Raw genomic sequence first — 20010 nt, forward strand, 5'->3', positions numbered from 1 at the left:
GGGTACTGGGGTTGCAAAGGGCAGCCCAGGGCTAGGCCAAGGCAGCAGGTCCAAACTCCCCTTGCCAGTGATGAGTGGCCTATACTGCAGTCTGCCCCAGAGAGTGGGGGCTAGTTGGTGACTGGCAGTGGCCTTATCCTAAGGTGAGGTGGGGATAGTGAGTGCGGGTTCCCCTGGGAGGGGAGACCTAGCATGTGGGTACTGCCAGGGGGCAGCACCCAGAGCAAAGGGCACCAGGGTCCTGGGAGGGACACGGGAGTTGAGAAGGAGAGGACAGGTGGATCACCGGCCTGCAGAGGGCGCTCCAGAGGCTGGAGAGCTAATTCCCTGGACGACCAGCAGGAGGCGCCACAGGGGTGAGTCTGGACCTCTTACAAAGACCAAAACCCAAGCCCCTGAATCTAGAGAAGGAATTATAGCTGCCATCATCACCATCCTGAATTTCTGGGGTCTCACAAATCTGTTTAGGAGTCTCAGATCTAGAATTTGTCTCCACCCTCCATTCTTTGGTAGGAGGAAATAGTTTGAATAGAAACGTTTCCCCCTATATAGAGCAGGTACCAGTTCTATTGCTCCTAAATGAAGAAGGGTGTTTAATTCCTGCTTTAGCAGTGGCTCATGAGAGGGGTCCCTAAAGAGGAATGGGGAAAGGGAATGAGGAGGAGGGAAGGAGGTAAATGGATGGTGTCGCCTGATGATATTACTTCCAACACCCATTTGTTTGACGTGATACACTCCCATGCAAGCTGAAGCAGGAGAGTCAGTTTCCAAATGGGGGAAGGTGGGAAAAACACTGGCAGGCTAATGAGTGGTGGGAATTCAAACCCTAGACTATCCTGGCAAAACTGGCATTTTGATGATGATGCCTGGGGGCTGAGCCACATCAGATGGGTTAGGGGGTCTCTTTCTCTGGAATCTGTGCCTCTTCCTGGGGGAGGGGGAAGTTGTGGGTCTCTTGAATCCAGAGAATTGTACAGGGTGGGATCTCTGAGCTGTTTGTGATCTGCTGAACTTCCATTTGTTTGCAGAAGTATAGGTGCCTAATGAGCGAAATGTAGCCCTGGAAACTTTAAAGACTCATCAATGTTCTTTGCAAACAACTTCCGTCCATCAAATGGGAGAGCCTCAACCGTTTATGAACTTCCTGGGGAAGCCAGATAACTGCAGCCAGGATGCCCTACACATCACCACCATCATAGAGATGGCAAGGGCTGTGGTGTCTGCAGCATGGAGCACTCCTTGCAAAGATGTTCTTGCCAGCAACTGTCCCTCAGCAATAGTGGCCTGGAATTGTTCCCTGTCATCTGGGGGAAGGTGCTCAATAAACGACCCAAATTTCACATAGTTGATAAAGTTGTACTTGGCCATCAATGCTAGGTAATTTGCAATATGATATTGCAGCGTAGCCGATGAGTAGGCCTTCCTTCCCGGGGGTCCAGGCGCTTTTAAGTCTCTGTCTTATGGGGTGGATTTATAATGGTTTTGTTTGCCCCCGTTCATTCACCACATCAACACCCGGAGAATTGGGAAGTGGGTGGGAGAAAAGGAATGCAGAGTCCTTGGAGGGGACATGATGTTTTATGTCACCCTCTTATGAGTGGGTGTCACTGTAGCTGGGGTTTGCCAGATGGTTCTAGTGGGTTCCAGTAGAGCCTCATTAATGGGGAGGCAACTCTAGGTGACGTCACAGAGTGTAAAACATCAAGTAGCTTGTGTTGGGGTTCCCTGAACTCCTTGAGGGATGTCTGCAGAGAGTCTGCCATCTGCTTAACAAGTTCCCAGAACTGGCAAAAATCAGTTATAGATTGGGGGAAGGCATCAGGGCGTCATCCAGCAAGAGGATGAGAGGGTGGTCTGAGCCATGGCTTCTTTGTCTGCCATGGACTCCTGCTCCTCAGATGTTTCCTCCTACTGATGGGAAGGGGAAACTTAGGTCTCCCTATCATCTTGATGGGATAGGATTGGGGCCCTAGAGAACTGCCAACAATAGCCTGCCCAGTATGACCATTGAGGCCCATACAGGGGAGGAGGTGGCATCTAGGGTTGCTTCCTCAAGGAATATTGAGGTCCAGCATCTTCCCTCGTCCTTTGGGACGGGGGGGGGAGGGGGGGGTTAGTGTAAGGGTGTACTGGAGAACCCTGCACTGAAATGGAAGAAGCAGAAGGAAAATCATCATCACTATCAGCCTCTTCTTCTTCCAATGGAGGAGCTCCCAGAGAATAAGGGGGAGACAACGCCAGGGAGGTGAAGGGTTCCAGAGACCAAGAGGTTCTTGGTACCGAGAGATGCATGGTACCTGCTGACAATGAAGACACTGGTTCAGCGATCACTGCCAATTCCCTCTGGTATTGGAAGTCCTGTGTTACCAAGAATGTTGCGGTACTGAGTGTTTATCCTTATTCAATGGTACCAGAGCCTTAGAGTGCTTTGAGACTGGAGCCAATGAAGTTAAAGGCTTACATGGTACCATGACACTTGTTAAGGGCACAGAGAGTGGAGTTCAAGAGGTATCAATCCTTTATATTTGGTACAGTCCTCAGCCAATGGTACCAGGGTCTTCCCAGAGCCCTGTTTAGTCTTAGAGCCATGGCATTTTCCCATGTCCCTTGTACCGAAGGAACCTTTCCCGCCTATGGTACTGAGCCTCAAGGAAGACCTGCCAGAGGCCATAGATCTGGCTGGAGACTGAAGTCTTTTTGAGGGGGAAATCACTGGGAGGGGAAATAGATCTTCTTTTCTGAGAGGCTTTGGAGGAGTTCTCTGAGGATTTCGCCTCTGAGAATGTTGCACCAAGGTGCACTGAAGGCTCCTGGAAACTGATGTCCAGGGGGGTCCTGACCTGGTTCCGAAGTGGGGCGGATGGAACGCTCCATCATGAGGAATCGAAGTTTGACTTCCCGGTTCCTCTAAGCCCTAGATTTCAGAACTAGGCCGAAGTTGCACTTCTGCAGCACATGTGATTAGCTCAGTCAGCGAACACACTTTGAATATTCGTCACTGACTGGAATTGCTTCTTTACATGAGAGGCAGCATTTAAACCCTGGTGAACTGGGCGTGTCCCTCACAGGCAGGAGCGGCCCCAGGGTTTTTGTTGCCCTAGGCGGCAGTGCTCCTCCTCTGAGCATTCGGCTGCGGGGGTCCTTCTGCTCCGCGTCTTCAGGGCACTTCAGTGGTGGGTCCCGGAGCAAGTGAAGGACCCGCCGCTGAATTTCCGCCAAGCGCGGCAAAATGCGGCCCCCCAAATCCTGCCGCCCTAGGTGACCGCCTAGGGTCGCCTAGTAGAAGCGCCAGCCCTGCTCACAGGGAGAATTTCCCTGGTGGGAGTCTCTATAACTAGAAAAGCTTTTTTTAAAAAGCAAATGCTAGACTAGCTAGCTAACTAACAAGAAGCTCCAAAACGACCGCGGTAAGCAAGAAGCAAACACGCTAGGTGTGTCTCGGGCCAAGGCACTTGAGAAGGAATTGAGGGAGTGGTTGGCCTGTGCAGCTTGATATAGCCTCGGTGCAGGGCACAAAGATGCCAATGGCACAATCCTGGGCTGAATGGACACTGCTAACAAACATCTCTAATCCAGAGCATGTGGGGAGCATGCACATCAAGAAGAGAGCACCCATAGGGAAACTACTCGAAGAAGAAGAAGCCCTCATTCTCTGATAACCAACCAAGAAAGATTTCTATGCCAAGTGGTTCTCCCCGTCTTTGGCTAGGTCATGAGGACACTTAACAATTTTCACTCCATTGAAAGCCCCAGGAGACATCTAACATTCTCTAGACAGGTCTGGTGATGAGGGCTGATCCTTACTTGGAAGAGAGTGGCCATTGTTCAGAGATGCAAAGATTCCTTTCCTTAAAAGGTGACTGTGCTACAAACCCAGTGGACATAGTTCCTGTCAAAGAGCGAGATGCTAGGGCTGAGAACTGTCTTATCACAGGCCAACAGAAGGACTCCATGTGTGTCGTTCCTCCTCCCCCAATTGATGAGTTAAGGATACAACAATGAACTTGACTGTTTCTCAAAACTCAAACCAAACATTTTTGTTGTTTGAAAATGTTTTGATTACTTTATCCCCATTGTTTTTCTCGCTTTTACATGCCTCTGTCAGGAGTGGAAGCACCAAAGTATCAGAACAAAAGCTGCAAGTGTAGTATATTCAGCTTGAACATAAGTGGGGCCTAATAGAAATCTCATTATAAAGACTTATTCCTGTGAGATTTACAGCCCCATTTTGCAGACCAAAAAGATTTGGATAGTCCACTCATTCAAACCATTCAAACTTTCAGGTTCCTGTCTGAACCAAACTGAATCTTTAAAGGTTTCAGAGTAGCAGCCGTGTTACTCTGTATCCGCAAAAAGAATAGGAGTACTTGTGGCACCTTAGAGACTAACAAATTTATTTGAGCACAAGGTTTCGTAGGCTACACATCTGATAAAGTGGGCTGTAGCCCATGAAAGCTTATTCTCAAATAAATTTGTTAGTCTCTGAGGTGCCACAAGTACTCCTGTTCTTCTTTGAACCTTTAAACTTGACCATGACTATAAGGGCAGCACATAGACTTAGCTTTAACTTTTCTGGCATGGTCATTACATTATACAAAGAAATACAGATACCTTTGCAAATACTACAGTATTTGATGTGTATCTCAAAAAGCTCTAGATATTTAGTTTGGATTCCTCTCTGGAGTTCAATATTTGAAACTCTTTGAGCTATTTATATTTTAGGGACAAAAATAACAAACATAATTTTACATGAAGAGTCTTCATGATACAACCTAGAGAACAAAGATCAGAATGGCGTGCACCACAGTTTCCGTTTAGAAGAACAGTAGATTCCTTCTGCATTAAGGCTATAAATACTAAAATGAACTGCCAACATCACCATCCATCATCAAAGGCTATAGATGCTAACATTTGACAAGACATGAAAGTCCAGGATTGCAATGGAAAAGAAGATCAAAATAAAAATGTGCCATGTGGAGGAGAGGGGGAAATGGACCTCATGCTTCTGCATTTCTGATAGAAACACATCTGTAGAGTGAAATGTTTAAGTTAACATTAAATAAAATGTGAATGTTTCCACGTCAGTGTTTCAGTCTTGTTCTTTAGTCACTGCTACTTCACCTGCCGAATGGAAAACCTTTTCAGAAGAGGTGCTGATTATCAAATCAAAATGATCATAACAGCAAGTGTTGATGAAATGCTTTTGGTTGAGCAACAGCACAGCAAAGGGATCATCTTTCATGCCAACATCAGCTTTAGCAAAGTTCATTATCCACTCTGATAGCTGGAGAACAACATACACTCTCCTCTTTTGACATTTCAGTTTGTGTGTGTGGACAACTCCGGGACCAAGTTACTGGAGAAGGAGAAATTTTCTTGTTTTAAAGAGCAGAGCCTCTACGTTGTCAAATAAAAAATGACAAATCTTTATCAGTATCTATACTGTCTGGGAGAAGTCTGCCATTCTTTAGTGAGGGTCTAGAAAACGGGCTAGTATATTTGCTTTGCCCATGGCTTGATCTTTTTCCACCAAATGGACAAAGAGATGCAAAAGTCTTTCAATTTAAAATGTGTGGCTGAATTTAGTGCTCACAAAGGGAGAGACTAATGACAGATGCTTGAGCCAGGTACAATGGGGCAGGTGCTTTGCAAGTTAATCCACTTAATGCTGCAGCCCCTGCTACTTTAGTATTGAGCTGAGATGACCGCCTTGCCAAATTGTTTAGGGAGACTATATGCAGGGACATGGCTGAGGTCTGTGCTTGCTTTAAAGTTTTGAACATGTGGACGAAGTGGATAACTTAACTAATTAACAGTTTCAGCACTGATGTCTTTGGCAGCAATTGCAAATGGTTTCCAGCAGGTGTTCCAGCATGGCACATTGAGCAGAATGAAAAACAATGCCTCCCTGATGAAATTTTAAATGCTGTGTGTCCAAAGATTGCTATTTTCTGATTAAGAATATCTTCAGTCAAGTCGAAGGTAGAATTCCATCTGGTATGCATATTTGGAATGAACCACTGGCTCATAGGTCTTTGGATTCAGGCTAAAGCCTCAGAGAGTTTTTGTGGAATGATTAAAATGGGCACAGACCTTTAGTAATGTACCTATTATGCTCATTGCTTCAATATTCATTGTGAAGAAACTCGGGCATTCAAACTAAGGCAGCAGCTGAAGGGCTGCAGTGCTGGGAGGAGAGTAGTTTCCATAGCTGCTATGCCCCGGCTGCGTAGATGGGCAGAACGGGGCAGGCAGCAAGTGGAGCCTTGGCTCCACCCCCAGTGGGTTAGTTAGTATAGCTGGTGTATCGGGAAGGCATGCTGCTCTGGGCACAGGCCTCATGCAGGAAACTTCCTCCTAAGAGCAGTGAGGAGATACGGAGGCAAGTTGTGACTCTGAGTCACAATCACCTTCTTGGGCAGACCCAATGCAACACAACAATGCACGGGGCCTTGCTCAGGGCTCATGCTAAAGCCAAGATTTTGCCCTTGGTTTGGTAGGAGTGTCCTTTCAGGATCTTCATATATTTTTGCCATTTTAACTTCACATTGTGACCAACCTTCCCTGTGCAAAGAAAGGCTAGATGCATTTTTCTCCAGAGACGTGCACTTACTCTACCAGCCTGCCAGAGGTGAGCAGTTGGTGGGGGGATGTGAAATACTCCTTCCTCTGTGCTGCCGCCACAGAGCTCAGAGCCCAAGGTGGATTGGAAGCAAGGGAATATGGGAGCAGGATTATTATGTTACCCGTAGACCACCAGGCTAATAGTATAGTCATTGAATGACACATATCATAAAAATGAGGCACTGGATAAAGAACTCCAGCTTCCAGGACATTTCTTATTAGAATAAAAGTAAATGAAAATCTGAGAATAAACAAACTCCAGATGAAGTGTTTGTAGCAAAGGAGTAAGGGTTTTGCTTAGGAGAGAATTGTGTAGTTTGGTGAATCCTCCAAGGGCCTTCGGAAGCCAATATCATCTGCAATGGACAACTGCTTGCAGAACAAGGATGATGATCATTTTTTGCTACTTTCCAATTTATGGGCAGTGCAAATGGATGAGTCTTTAAATATCTGACCTTTCTTCAAAACAAAGTCAAACTGAAACCCATGGAAACTGTCATCTTTTCTCAACCCGTGAACAGTTTTGCCTTCAGGTGATGAGTTGGATGAATCAATGTACCATTAATACTGATGTATGACGACAATGATATAGTATTTACTGATGAACTGTGATGCAAAGGAGGAGGAATCCCTCCTTTCCTAGTCTACTGTTCTCATTCAGCACAAATTTTGCTATGTACCACTTAGCTCTTTGAGCATGGTACATGTACATTTGAAGAACACAGAGTGAAACACTGGTGTTTGATTAAAATGAAGATGTCTCATCCTAGCAATCCTAGTTAGACCATCAAACTCTTTTTAATCTAATATATCTACATTTTGCAGTAAACGTGATGGGCTAGATTTTCAGCTGCTGTAGATTAGCATAGCTCCACTGAAGTCAATGATACAATGACAGTAGCAGTGCCAAAACCGAGAAATTTTAAAAGTGTGAATCAGATTATTTAGGGATGTTTTGGGGAAATATGTGGGACTCTTGGAGCGCTGCTTGTGCCAGTTTTGCAGATTTTATAATTGTAATAATATCAGGGTTACCACAGTTAAACCTCTTACTGCAGGTCTCTTCACTGAGAGAATTGCAATCCATATAACTCCCACTACTGATAGCACTTTTTCTTGACACCAAACAGCTTGCACTATGCCTACTAGATCTAGGGCTTGGAGAATTAAATAAACAAAAGACATTTGTTGAAAAACTGTGGGGTAACATTACATGTTGCATCAGCTCTAGCTTCATCTGTTGTAATGTGCCTGCTGCTTTCTTATAACTGGACACTATTTCCAACCTTCATGTTACGTATGTTGGAATATGCAGATTACACTGTTAAAATCAGATTCTGAATGAAATTCTTCTTTATTTAGAACCAGAAGACGACAACCTTGACATGAAGAGTGAGACTGATGCTGGTTATTTGTTTCCACTAAATTAAAATGTGTATATATATTAGAGAGTTTTTTCTTTAGAGGAAAAATAAGATTTGTAGGAGTTTGAGTATTGAAAATTTTATGTAAATTGTCTCCCTAATGGGTGAATTCTGGTACCAAGTGACTGATAGCTGTCTTTACAAACCTATTTCTTCTGACCAGAAGAAAATAAAAAGTGAGAAAGCACTTTTTGAGATACATTTCTTCCTGTCTTCAAACACAGGCTCACGTATTTATTGTATGGATTTACAAGTTATAAAGACTAAATGAAAGAGTATTTAAGGGAAGCTTTGCTACTTACATAGTGTGCACATATACTGTTCGCATTTAGCAATTTCAAATTATTCTGCTATAAAGTTAAACAGAACAAAATTCTCTGCAGAGTGAGAAGCCATCTGGAAAGCTTTTAATAGCTAATGTTTCAAAATTATTTGTATGAACATAGTGAATCGTAGATACTAACGTGTTTTACCTTTTATTTCATTATGGCTGTTTGATATGTAGTTAGTCTATTTCAAGTCTGCCTTGTTAAATTTGAACTGTAAATCTGTGAAAACTAAAATTTCTTGCATGCATTTGATGTGTGCTGTCTGCTTTCATACACTGCCTCCGGTATAACCTGACTTTTATAGTTTAAAGAAAAAAAATCTTAGAAGCAAATACATACATTCTGGAGACTTTAAAAAAAATACATTTACTGGAAGAGGGAAATATGGCCCTAAGAAAAAGGAAATTTCTCCTATTATGAATTTCACCTTGACCTGCTACTGTGCAGTATGTGAGCCAAGCCCCAAAATCATTACCTTTGATAAAGAAAGCTTTTTACATTTTAAAACAAGAGTCAGTAGATGAACAGGAGATGCTTTTGGGGAATGACCTTCTCATTCCCTAATGGAGAGTCAGTGAGTTTTCAAACTAGAATACATAAACAGGAAAAACAAAGTAGCAACCTTTTAACGGCCTTAGGAAAGTGCGGGTTCTGATTTGTTTAATTAAAGGAGCCAATAAAGAAGAAGGCTGATAAGAAATATCAAAAGTAACAAGCAGTGGCTTTGTGCATTGCATTAAAGATCAGAACCCCAAATTTCCTTATTCTAGAGAAGGATTCTTCTGGCATATTGCCTGGGCTGCAGGCCGCAGCCTGCTTGGCTGCCTTGCGCCATGCCTGGCATCTAGCAGCTGGTGCTGTTCTGGGGAAGTGTATTTGATTCATTATTTTTACTTTGAAAAACAGTCTTAGTTTGGGGATGTCTGGCCAATGTTTGGATTATATAAATACCCCCCCTGCTGCTGCATATAAATAACTTGTTGATATATGGAGTGTTGCACACGTCTAACTAAATGTGAATTTTAAGCGATCTAGTTAACCCCCATCTGGACACTTATTTTGGTTTATGCGTGGTTTATTTCAGTTTAACTTCAGTTGATTAGGGACAGGTTTCAGCTAAACTGAAATAAACCATGTCCACACAGGGGTTTTTGTACTGGTTTAACTAAATCAATTTAACTAAACTGGTGCAAGTTTGCATAGACAAGGCTTCACCCTCAAAAACATAACTTCCCCTCTGTGCTACAGGCAGCCGGACTCCCACTGCAATACCTATAGGTGACCATAAGCAGAAAATAGAAGATGAATAGGCTCTTAGACACTAGTCTCAACCCAGTCAAGATAAGGGACTATTGGACTGGCTTAAAAATAGATCATATTTCATTTGGTATGTCCACATGAAAGGATGGGGGAAGAAATGTCTCCATGCTCCAGCTTGCAGTGTGGGGGAAGGAGGAGAAAATGCCCACCTCTGCTATCTCCATTTTTGGTTCTGGGTAGCAGAGATCCATGCTTCCTTCTTAACTGTATGGTGGGGAAAGAAGAATCCATGATCCTTACACAGGCTTAGGGAAGAAGATTAATGCGGCCGCCTATTCACACCACCCTGGCTCCAAAGAGGGGTAGAGGAAAAACTCCTGGGGCTGCTATATAGATATTTCCTAGGCCACTTTCACCTGCCCATCCAGCCCTCATCCTTCAGCTCCAAAGGGTTCAGATAAGTTTTGGTATTAATTTTAACCCACTTCAAATATTTTATTAAACCTCTGGATCTTTAGTGCCTACACTGAAACAAGCATCTTCTATTTCAGCTGTACATGCTCAGACTCTGCTGCGTGTGGATCCTTCTGGATAACCCTAAAGAGAAATTACCACATGGAAAAAACAAATCCATAATCTTTCTAATCTACTAAAAGCCATGTTTAAATAAAAAAAAAATAGGTGTTCACCCTTAGGCCTCACTGTGTGTCCAAGGCATGAAATTATTTGCTACTGCACGATTGGTGCATTATTCCTGTCAAATATATGTATCAAATTTAATACCTTTTGGACTGAGGAATATTTTTGTCTGCAATAGCCAACATTCCATTCTAACAGCATCTATTAATAACAAAGAACCCAACCCTGAACCAGTGAAATCACTAGTTTTGCCATTAACTTGAAAGGCAGCAGGATTTAAATTACAATGCTGCTTATATTCCTACTCTTGACAATATGGCTATTGCATTGTGGGTACAAAGCTAAATTTCTCAATGCTTGCACATAATTTGATTTCTCGACAATAATCCATACCCAGCTAAATTGTGCCTGCATAACATTTTGTGCCTCAGTGGTTAGAACATATAATTTGGAAGCACAAAAGGAAATTGTAGTTCAACTCAGAAGTGAAATAATCATTTGGTGAGGATCTGGAGGGAGAGGAAAAAGGCCTAAACCAAAAACTTGTGTGCATGCACACGTGTGTCTATGTGAGGATGCCAAATTATTCTCAGAGATGGTTTATTAATCTATGGTCAAAACTGTCCAATTTGTATACCTGAAATTAGATACCTGAATCCCTATTCAGACAACTAGTACTTTGCTGCATTAATCTCAGGTTTTCTGATTTTTCGAGGTGCGAAGTATTCTCCAGCTTCTATTGACATGCACGGACTAAAGTTTGAAACTTCCGGCCTATTACGTTTGTGTTAGCATTCCTGTTTTTAATAGGCTGCTTTTAATTGCCTCAAATAGAAAGGATTTTTCTAATTGTTCTTTTATAGTCTAAAAGACTCAACAAACCTCCCATTTTCAAATGCAAACATTTTGAGCCTGATTCTGCTAGTTCCTTAAGCAGATGCACAGTGGAGTGATGGCTCAAGGAGCCTTCCCTCCATTCTTTGCAATGCTGTCATGCACAGGCCAGGCACAATTGCAGTGTCTTTTCGGTCTGCTCTTCCAGGGGCACTTGGTGCCCCAAAGGGAGCCAGGAGGAGGCAAGGCCTTATTCCTTCCACACCAGCCTGCACAGAGGGAGTGGGGAAAAGCTGCACCTATAATGGGAAGTTGTTCCCCAGGCATGCTGAGGAGCTCTGGTAGGCATTGTTAGTTCCTGAGGCGGAACATGTCCCATGCTCCCACTGGGGCAGTGTAGCCTCATACCATTCTTTACTATAAACATTGCCTTAAAGGCACAATCTAGCCTTTTGTTAGGAGGTATTTTTGCATGCTTGCTTTTTCTGTAGCAAATGTTGCCCAAATCTGCACTTGATACAGAAATGAAGAATATAAACAACAGAATAAAAAGAGGCACGTAGGAACCCTGCAATTTGTTTCTTCCTTCCTCCCAGGAGCTGCAGTGCACATTTATCTGGAAAGTAAACACCACACATAAAATTATATATCCCCCATCCTCTTTTCCTACTGTCTGAACTGTAATCCAGGAGATAACTGCTCCCTGTCAACATTTAGAACCAATGCATTAAAGGCAGTGCTGAGATTCTAACTCTCAGTCCTTAAGTACAAAGGATTAGAGGCCTTAATTCTTTCTCCGTGCTGAAACCCTGATACAATGGTCCTGGAACGGTCCATTCCCTCATTGCCATATAAATTAGTTTCTTCCAAAACAGTTTTGCAATTATCTATAATTTGTCCACAGATAATTTCTTCCTTTCTTAACGGCGATATTGGCTGTTCCTGGTGTGTAGCAGCTGGACAGCTCTTTTGTTAACAAAACTGTACTTGAAGAGTCTTCCCCAAGCATCAACCCCCTTGTTACCGCGGAGTCACCTCGAGAAAAAGCGCCACCAATTGGCCGAAGGTAGATCATTAACATAAACTTCCAAACCTGAATTGATTTAAAAGTGAACATTTAGGAATTAGACAAATGGAATGAAATACAAAAGCAGTGGCTTCAACTAAGTGGCAGTATGTGTGCACTTTTATTAACATTCAGATGTATTGCATTAGTGCAGAACTTACATCCACTCTGCAGCATGCATTTGTATCAAGCTGCTCTATTCAGGCTGCTGCTATGACAACTATCCAGAGGCAAATGTCAGGTCAGCTCCCAGCAGGTGTGTCTAGGCCATAATTGCTTTGTCAGAAACCTAATAGTCATCTACTTCTACTCCTCTAGCAGCTAAAAGCAATACTGTTAAAATTACTAAATGAAGCAAAATTCTTTATCCCTCCACCATGTTATAGCATTTAGATCTGTAGATTTGTTTCTATTTTGCCAAAAACTGGAATGGCGGGGAAGAAGAAGGCAGAGGTTGTTTTTTTAAAGTCTCCACATCTTTGTCAATTTATCTTTCATTTATGTTACTCTGTACAGTGTAGACCTGGGATTTTCAAGCATATACCTCTTCTGGGTGCTGGATATTATCTTTTAGTGCCCCGGGACATTACTAGTCGGTAATCTGTGTGGCTACAAATCAGATTATGGAAAGTCAGAGTTCTTTCTTATGGAAAGGTGGTTCCTTTTTTCAAAATGTGCGTAACAGTTACAATAAAGCACACTATAACTTGCCATACTCAAGAGGCAATGAAAAGCCTGAATAATTAACAGATAAAGTTATTTTTAAATTACAGAAACTGATGATTTCCACGGGGTTCAGAAATGTAACGTGAAAGTCCATCTTAATGTTATGACTAAATCAGAACTGATTTAACTCTTAGATAAATAGATCCTTCTTTGGTACTTGAAGAAATAATGAAACTAGAGACAGATATGAAGAGATTAACACTGAGTTTTTTTAAACTATCTCAAGTGTATGATCCCATATCAAGAATTAAAGAAAATCTGAATATAACTGGTTTCTTCACTGGAAGAGAAATTGTCTCCCATGCGCATATGGAGACATACACATATTCTGACAGCTTCATCGTACTACCTCACATTTGCCTTATAGGCAATAATAAATAATAGTTGAATTAAATCAAATTCAACTGATTTGGACTTCTGGCTTTTGCATGACAATTATTATTATGGTGTTTCTGTGTAGGGAATATATGATGACATCAGCTATGGCTGGCTAGGAAGTTGTCTGATTTTTATTACTCAGAACTGGTCTCTGGAATTAAAAGGAAGCTGTACCCTTTATATTTACTTTTTTAAAGAGAGGAAATCTATAAAAGCCTACTTCTTAATTTGTACATTCTGTACAATATTTCAGCTCAGCACTCTCCGAAAAGTCGGCTAATTTAAAAATCACAGCTCGTTAGTCATAATGAAACTAAAATGACAAAATGATTTCTCATGAAATAATGAATGCTTGCTGGTCTAATATCAGGTTGAAAATTAAAAGTAGTGAATATATAGTGGGCTAAATGCTTGGGTGTGGCAAAGGAGCACCCAGTGTAGTTTGGGGATGAATGGAGTGCAAAGAGGAAGTTAAAACACCTTTGTATTCCCCTGATCCTGGGCTGTCTATGTGCTGGACCTGTCTTCTGGCATAATGGAGAAAGATCTGATAGTATCCTGTCTTCACACACTAACCCTGGCCACAGGGTGGGAAACTGAGTCCAAACCATTGTGCTGGTTCTACACCCCAGGATCCCCTTGTGCTAAGGGGCTCCTTCCCATGACAGGGTACAGTGACTTGAAGGTCACTTTGCATGAGCAGCACACAGCAACCTGAATCCAGAGGACAATCTGGTCTGCTATCTTCAGAAATAGGTATGAATATTATTCACATACACAATAGTGTGTGTGTAATAGGACAGATCCTTATCTGATATAGATCAGTGTAGCTCCACTGAAGTCAGCAGAGCTACATCAATTTACAGCAGCCGAAGATCTTGCCAAATATGTATATTTGTATAGAAAGATACCCATACACTCATCCAGAAATAAACGTTACAAGTTAGACTAGAGCTCACACACTGAATGAGCTGTTTTAACCTGCTATCTTTCTCTTTCCACCTTCCCCTGCCCTACTCCCCTATCATGAGCCCAGATAGGGGCAAGTTTTGGTGGCAAGTTTCCTCTCACTTTTTTGCCTCATTTAAAAACAAGCAGTATTTTATTATACATAAAACCTACAATGTAAGCAAATGGGAAAACTATAAGAATTAATTCTAAATATAATAGAGGAAAAAGGGTGCATAATGTTATATACAACATTTGTGTCCAAATAACAATAAAGATGATTTTTTCCAATATTGTTCTCATTTCCTTATTTTCCTGTTTTGAAATCATTCTTCTCCTCACTCTCTCTTATAAAAAGGAAGGGTCGGTGCAAATTACATGCAAATTAGTGACAGAGAGAGGAAGGGAAAAATCCTTTTTCCTTTTCATTCTTACACGGATGAAAAGAGAACCACTCTCATCCTTCCCTGAAAGCCAAGAACATCCACATATTTTGGGAGATTCGTCAGAGGTCCAAGGCTCCCTGCTGGCAGCTCCTAGAAATCTGGTTAGTCCTCTCTGCTTTGGGTGGAGAGAATCCTGTGGCCAAACCCTAGGTCTCTTTTCTCACTGGGAACCACATGCCAAAGTTTTTTTTTTTTTAATTATTAAATTAATGGAGATATGCCATCTCCTAGAACTGGAAGTGACCTTGAAAGGTCATCAAGTCCAGCCCCCTGCCTTCACTAGCAGGACCAAGTACTGATTTTGCCTCAGATCCCTAAGTGGCCCCCTCAAGGATTGAACTCACAACCCTGGGTTTAGCAGGCCAATGCTCAAACCACTGAGCTATCCCTCCCACAGTTGCTCCAGGGCTGCCTTTATGGAGGTGTGCGTTGGGGTGATGAAGACCACACCATGCCCCTACTATGAGCCCAACCCTTGATGTGCTAAAATGACGCTAAGTCAGAAATTGCTAAGATTTTAGATCACACAGCAGCGCTATCAGGCCTGTGGCTGATCTCCAGCTACGTGGCACAGGATTCCACAGCAGGCACCTTCCCTCAGAAACTCCTCAGAGGGTTCTATAGTGAGGCATAGGTACTGGAACTAGAGGAGCTGCCACACCCCCTGCCTTCAAGTAGTAACAACAACCCAAATACATGGCTTCCGCCTTCAGCACCCCCACTATAAAAATTGTTCCAGCGCCATTGCAGTGAGGAGGTAATGCATGCAAAAGTTCATGCTGCCATAGTCATCACAACTTCTCTGCAGATTGCCTGTATGCTTAGGGAGGAGACAATTAGTTCCACAGTTTATTACACATATCTCTCTATTCCCATCAGTCTAATCAACCTAGTCCTAACTAAGTTCCTAGTATGAAGCATACAATAAAAGAAGCTACTGTCACTGCCACGTGCCTATTCACCATATGCAATGTATTTATGCAAATGTGTTTTTATTCTGTCTGTGCTAAGTTTCATTCAAAACTCTCTATTTCACAACATGCTAGACCCTACAACTCAGGGTAATGACTTTGCATTGCGTTTCACCACAGGTGCAATATGGCCCGTAAGCCAGTTTGATACTGACTCAGGGAAGATCACCCCATTGGTAAACATGATCCTTCAGTGGCACAGAGGCTCTGATGATGCCATATTCCCTCCCTGCTGCAAAAGAAGAAGGTTAAAAGGGCCACACTGACTTTCAGCTGTAGTTTTGGCCCTCATGCCCATTTGCAGTCAACCTAAATTAGAGAAGCCCTCAGAACATAGGCTGGAAGCAATTCCATCCAAAATCCAGCCCAGGGGTCTGATCCTGAACGGAGATGAGGCAGGACCAGGGTAGTGTAAAGGTGAGGTATGTACACCACCTACTGACCTGGGCTCCAGACAAATCAGCTAGACCCCACCATCTTGTCCGTAATCTTTTTTTCTTGGGGCAGTTATCAGTGTACAGCGGGATAAATCCATGTACTTACAACATATAAACACTAACAGCTGGATGACTAACACAAATTGAAATGACAATACTCTGAAGTCAGATAATATTCATCTCATATGTAAATCCTCTGCACTTATTCAGGTTTCAGACCAACCACCTGAGCCTAACCTCAAGGTAATCTAGATGCATTCAAGCTAAAAAGAGCAGTTGGGTAACATCTAACACAGTCAGACAGCTAAGCATTATAGCCCAAGCTACCATGATCTAGTAAACATGTTTGTATTACTTGCAGGAAACAACTCCACAACTGACTATGCTTTAACATTACACATTCAAACATTATGGAAAGATGCTGGTCTCTCCATCGGTAAGGTTGAAGCTAGTTTCTCATTATGAGCCTGATTTTAATAAATCACATATTTTACTACCTTATTTTCGAAAATTGGATTTTTACATGGAGGGCATTAGGGCTTCAATCTAGCAAAGCATGTAAGTAGTCATATGGCTTCTCCCATGCTTCATGTTAAGCACAGGCGTGAGTGCTTTTCTGGATTAGGGCCACATTTATCATTGTCTTTGTCAGAATGCAGCAAGGAAGTTGCTCATAAAATGCAATATTTGTCACCGTCACACAAAAGAGTACACAAAGAGAGCTTGCATCTTTATGGTGCAAAGATGGGGGATTTTTTTTTCTTCCTAGTGGATAAAATGTTACATGTGGATACTATAATAAAGCACTTAAATACAAAAGATAGAGCATTTGAGGTTGATGCCTTCTCTTTTAATATCTGGGAGTGAAAGTAATTAGTATCATCAACAATTCTGTTTGTCTTTAAGAAAAATTAAATAACTAAAAACAATTTGGGGTTACCTTTGATTTGACTTTTGCATTAGATCTTTTCATTGACTTAAACTGTTGTTGGGCTGATTAGGCATCAAAACTGTTGTTGAAATTAACACTGTTTACCAAATGGTTTTTAAAATACTTGTCTTGGAAGGCAAAATATTTTAAACCCTCAAACTACTATTTGAGATTGGTATATAACAGTCCCAACAGCCTGTTATGGGGCACATTGTGCCTGAGGGGACAGCAAGGTCAGAGAGAACAGAGTTCAAGAAGTCACCACCACATATGCCCAGTTAGGGGCCAGGCAAATCCCAGTCCTTGTGCTCAGGGAGTGCAAGGACTCTGTAATTCTAGCATCAACAGTGGTAGGACTCCCTGAAGTATGTGGGGAGAGGCAAGGAAGGGTACCCGCCACTCTCCACATCTACTAGTGGAGGTGGGGCCATGCAGTGGGAAATGAATGCTCACTCTGAGAGGCAATATACCTGCCTCAGGCAGTTTTCAGAACAGATGGATACAAGATTTCTGCATAGCTGAATTTATATATCGTAACTATGGCTAGGATTTGCTTAGGAGTCTAAGCGAGTTAAGTGCCTAACCCCCTTTGGTTTGCAATGGGATCTGGTTGACTAACTCCCTGAGGTTCCTTTGAAAATCCCATCCCATATATTATACATATAATATATATGTATTTTACATACCTGTAACTAATCGACCTTAAGGTGTATCCATAACATTAATTGAGATGTCACAAAAGACAAAATATCATCCAAAAAGACATAGCAATATACATTTCCAGACTCTTAGCTATCAGCAATCTAAGGATAATCCTAAGCATCCACTGTTCCAAGAAATGCTGTGAAGAAAGGCTACAGAAAGTAGATAAAGGCAAAATGTCCATCCCCTTGGAAAAGTCCATACAAAGAAAAAGTTTATCAACCATGAGTTTAAGTCAAGTTTCAATACAGTTGTGGTGTCTTTGGGCTTTTACTTTACAATATCATCAGATAAAATAAAACACACTTATTTTTTTAAATAAAAAGGTCAGACATTCACCATGATCTTGGAGCAATTAAATAAGCAAAATCTAAGACTGGCTACCACTTTGATTTTAAGAAGTTGGAAAGGAAGCATGATGTTTCCAGCAAATAAAACGCAAACAGTTAAAACTCTAACATACAGTATACTACATACTGAATAACATAAGAATAAAATAAGATAAATATTTATATGAATTTTAAAAGACTGATTTACAAGAGAACTGACAGTACAGTAGTTTGGGAAATATCTCAGTAACCTTTCTACTAAAAACAAATAGGTATTTCCACCCTTCATTATATTTATAAATTCACACACAAAGGAAGATTATACATATATAAATAATGTTAAGTATAATTGTATAATTTTATATACATATATATTTTATGCATGTACTGTACATTATGTATATTATTTGTATATATAATATATACACATACAATACATAAAGTACACAACTATTACACACAGATGTATGATAATCTCTTTATCCATCCATTCACACTAGATATGCTGAACACATTTCTAAACACCTACACAATGTAATTACAAGGCATTTTCATGTATTTATTTAAAACATAAAATCCATAGACATTTAATTATTTTTGCTAACAGTAAGTATAAGAGATGTACCACACCTCTGCGTGATACCCTATGTAAATTACCCTCACTCCGTTAATTATAAATATGGATGTGGTAGACCCCAAATAACAGTACCTGCTGTCTATCCAACCGCATTCTTTTTGCAGCATTTCTACTTTCACTCTCACAGGCTGAAGCCAGGATACTCTCTGCTACTGCTGAAGTAAGGTGTGAGGGAATAGGTCGTGACTAAGAAAGAGAAAAAAAACCAAAAAAATTATTACTAGGATAATAACCAGACCTGCTGTTTCCTTATCGGAGCACACAAAACTGTCACATAGGCTGGAGAGTCCATTCATTGAAATGTAATTTAGATCAACAAAAAGGGGAAATGGAAATTGTAAAGATGAAAAATGAAAACTAGTTAGAGGTTAAAGCTGCAGTTGATCCACACAGATCCATCAAAAGCACTTTCTTTTCCCACAGCTCTATTGTCCATTGTATTTAGTCTGGCTCATTAGAATGAATTTTGAACAGACAGCGGCATATTCTCTGTGTTTCAGCAGCACCCTGGCTGTCTGATTCTTGCTAAGAAAACGGAAAAGACTTTTATCCTGTACAGCATATGACAGAGATGAGCAGTGTTTTTAAACTCGTAAAAAAAAAAAAAGACAGGGTTGAAACATCACTCAAACGTAACAGATTGTCAGAACATTTCAGAGCAGTCCATATGTAATGTCATGAACATTTACATTTCTTGCTGCAATATGATTGATGTTATTAAAATGATTTTTTTAAAATCTATATGTATTTTGACACAGTAGCATATGTCAGGCTTCTATCAATTTACGTAGCTTTCAAGGTTCCAGCTAAATTCTGAAAAACTCACATTGCTAGTTTTACAACATTTACATATTTTAGATTTAAGTTGCATATAAATCAAGTGAATCCTAAAGTTTTATTCGCTCTACGGTTGGCTGTGAATGCAATAAGACTTTCTATAACAATTAAATAAGGACAATCACATACTATTTGCATTCGTTTCTCTGTAATGATGTGCAAAAATCATTTCACTGAAAGATGAAGCTCATAATGAATATCTCCACCTGTTTTCTTAATTAAGCTACATACAAAGATAGATCAGAAATTTCAAGAAAATAAGCTATATGAGGATGATGCCGTACACATTGTTATGGATACAAGCACATTTTAGGGGGATAAAACATATTGGACCAGATCCTCAGCTTGCATAAGTTCGTATAGCTTCCTTTCCTGCTGAGTAAATTGCCTGCCATTTATTCTCTATAGAATTTAATCAAATTTTAAGGCAACAGAATAAATATGTACCTGCTATGAAATACCACTGAGTATCAGAAACAATTTTAGGCATTT

General features: G+C 41.2%; 1 protein-coding gene across 6 annotated transcripts in view; it reads right to left on the minus strand.

Moving 5' to 3' along the window:
• NOL4 (nucleolar protein 4) overlaps positions 1-20010 on the minus strand; it is a 260634-nt gene that overhangs the window by 23305 nt on the left and 217319 nt on the right. For all 6 annotated transcript variants that reach the window (XM_005279957.5, XM_005279955.5, XM_005279959.5 and 3 more), the window contains one exon: positions 18754-18867. In XM_005279957.5, the coding sequence (XP_005280014.1) occupies positions 18754-18867 (114 nt within the window). The remainder of the gene's footprint in view (positions 1-18753; positions 18868-20010) is intronic.

Source organism: Chrysemys picta, chromosome 2 (genome assembly GCF_011386835.1).
Source record: "Chrysemys picta bellii isolate R12L10 chromosome 2, ASM1138683v2, whole genome shotgun sequence".
Lineage (NCBI taxonomy): Eukaryota > Metazoa > Chordata > Testudines > Emydidae > Chrysemys > Chrysemys picta.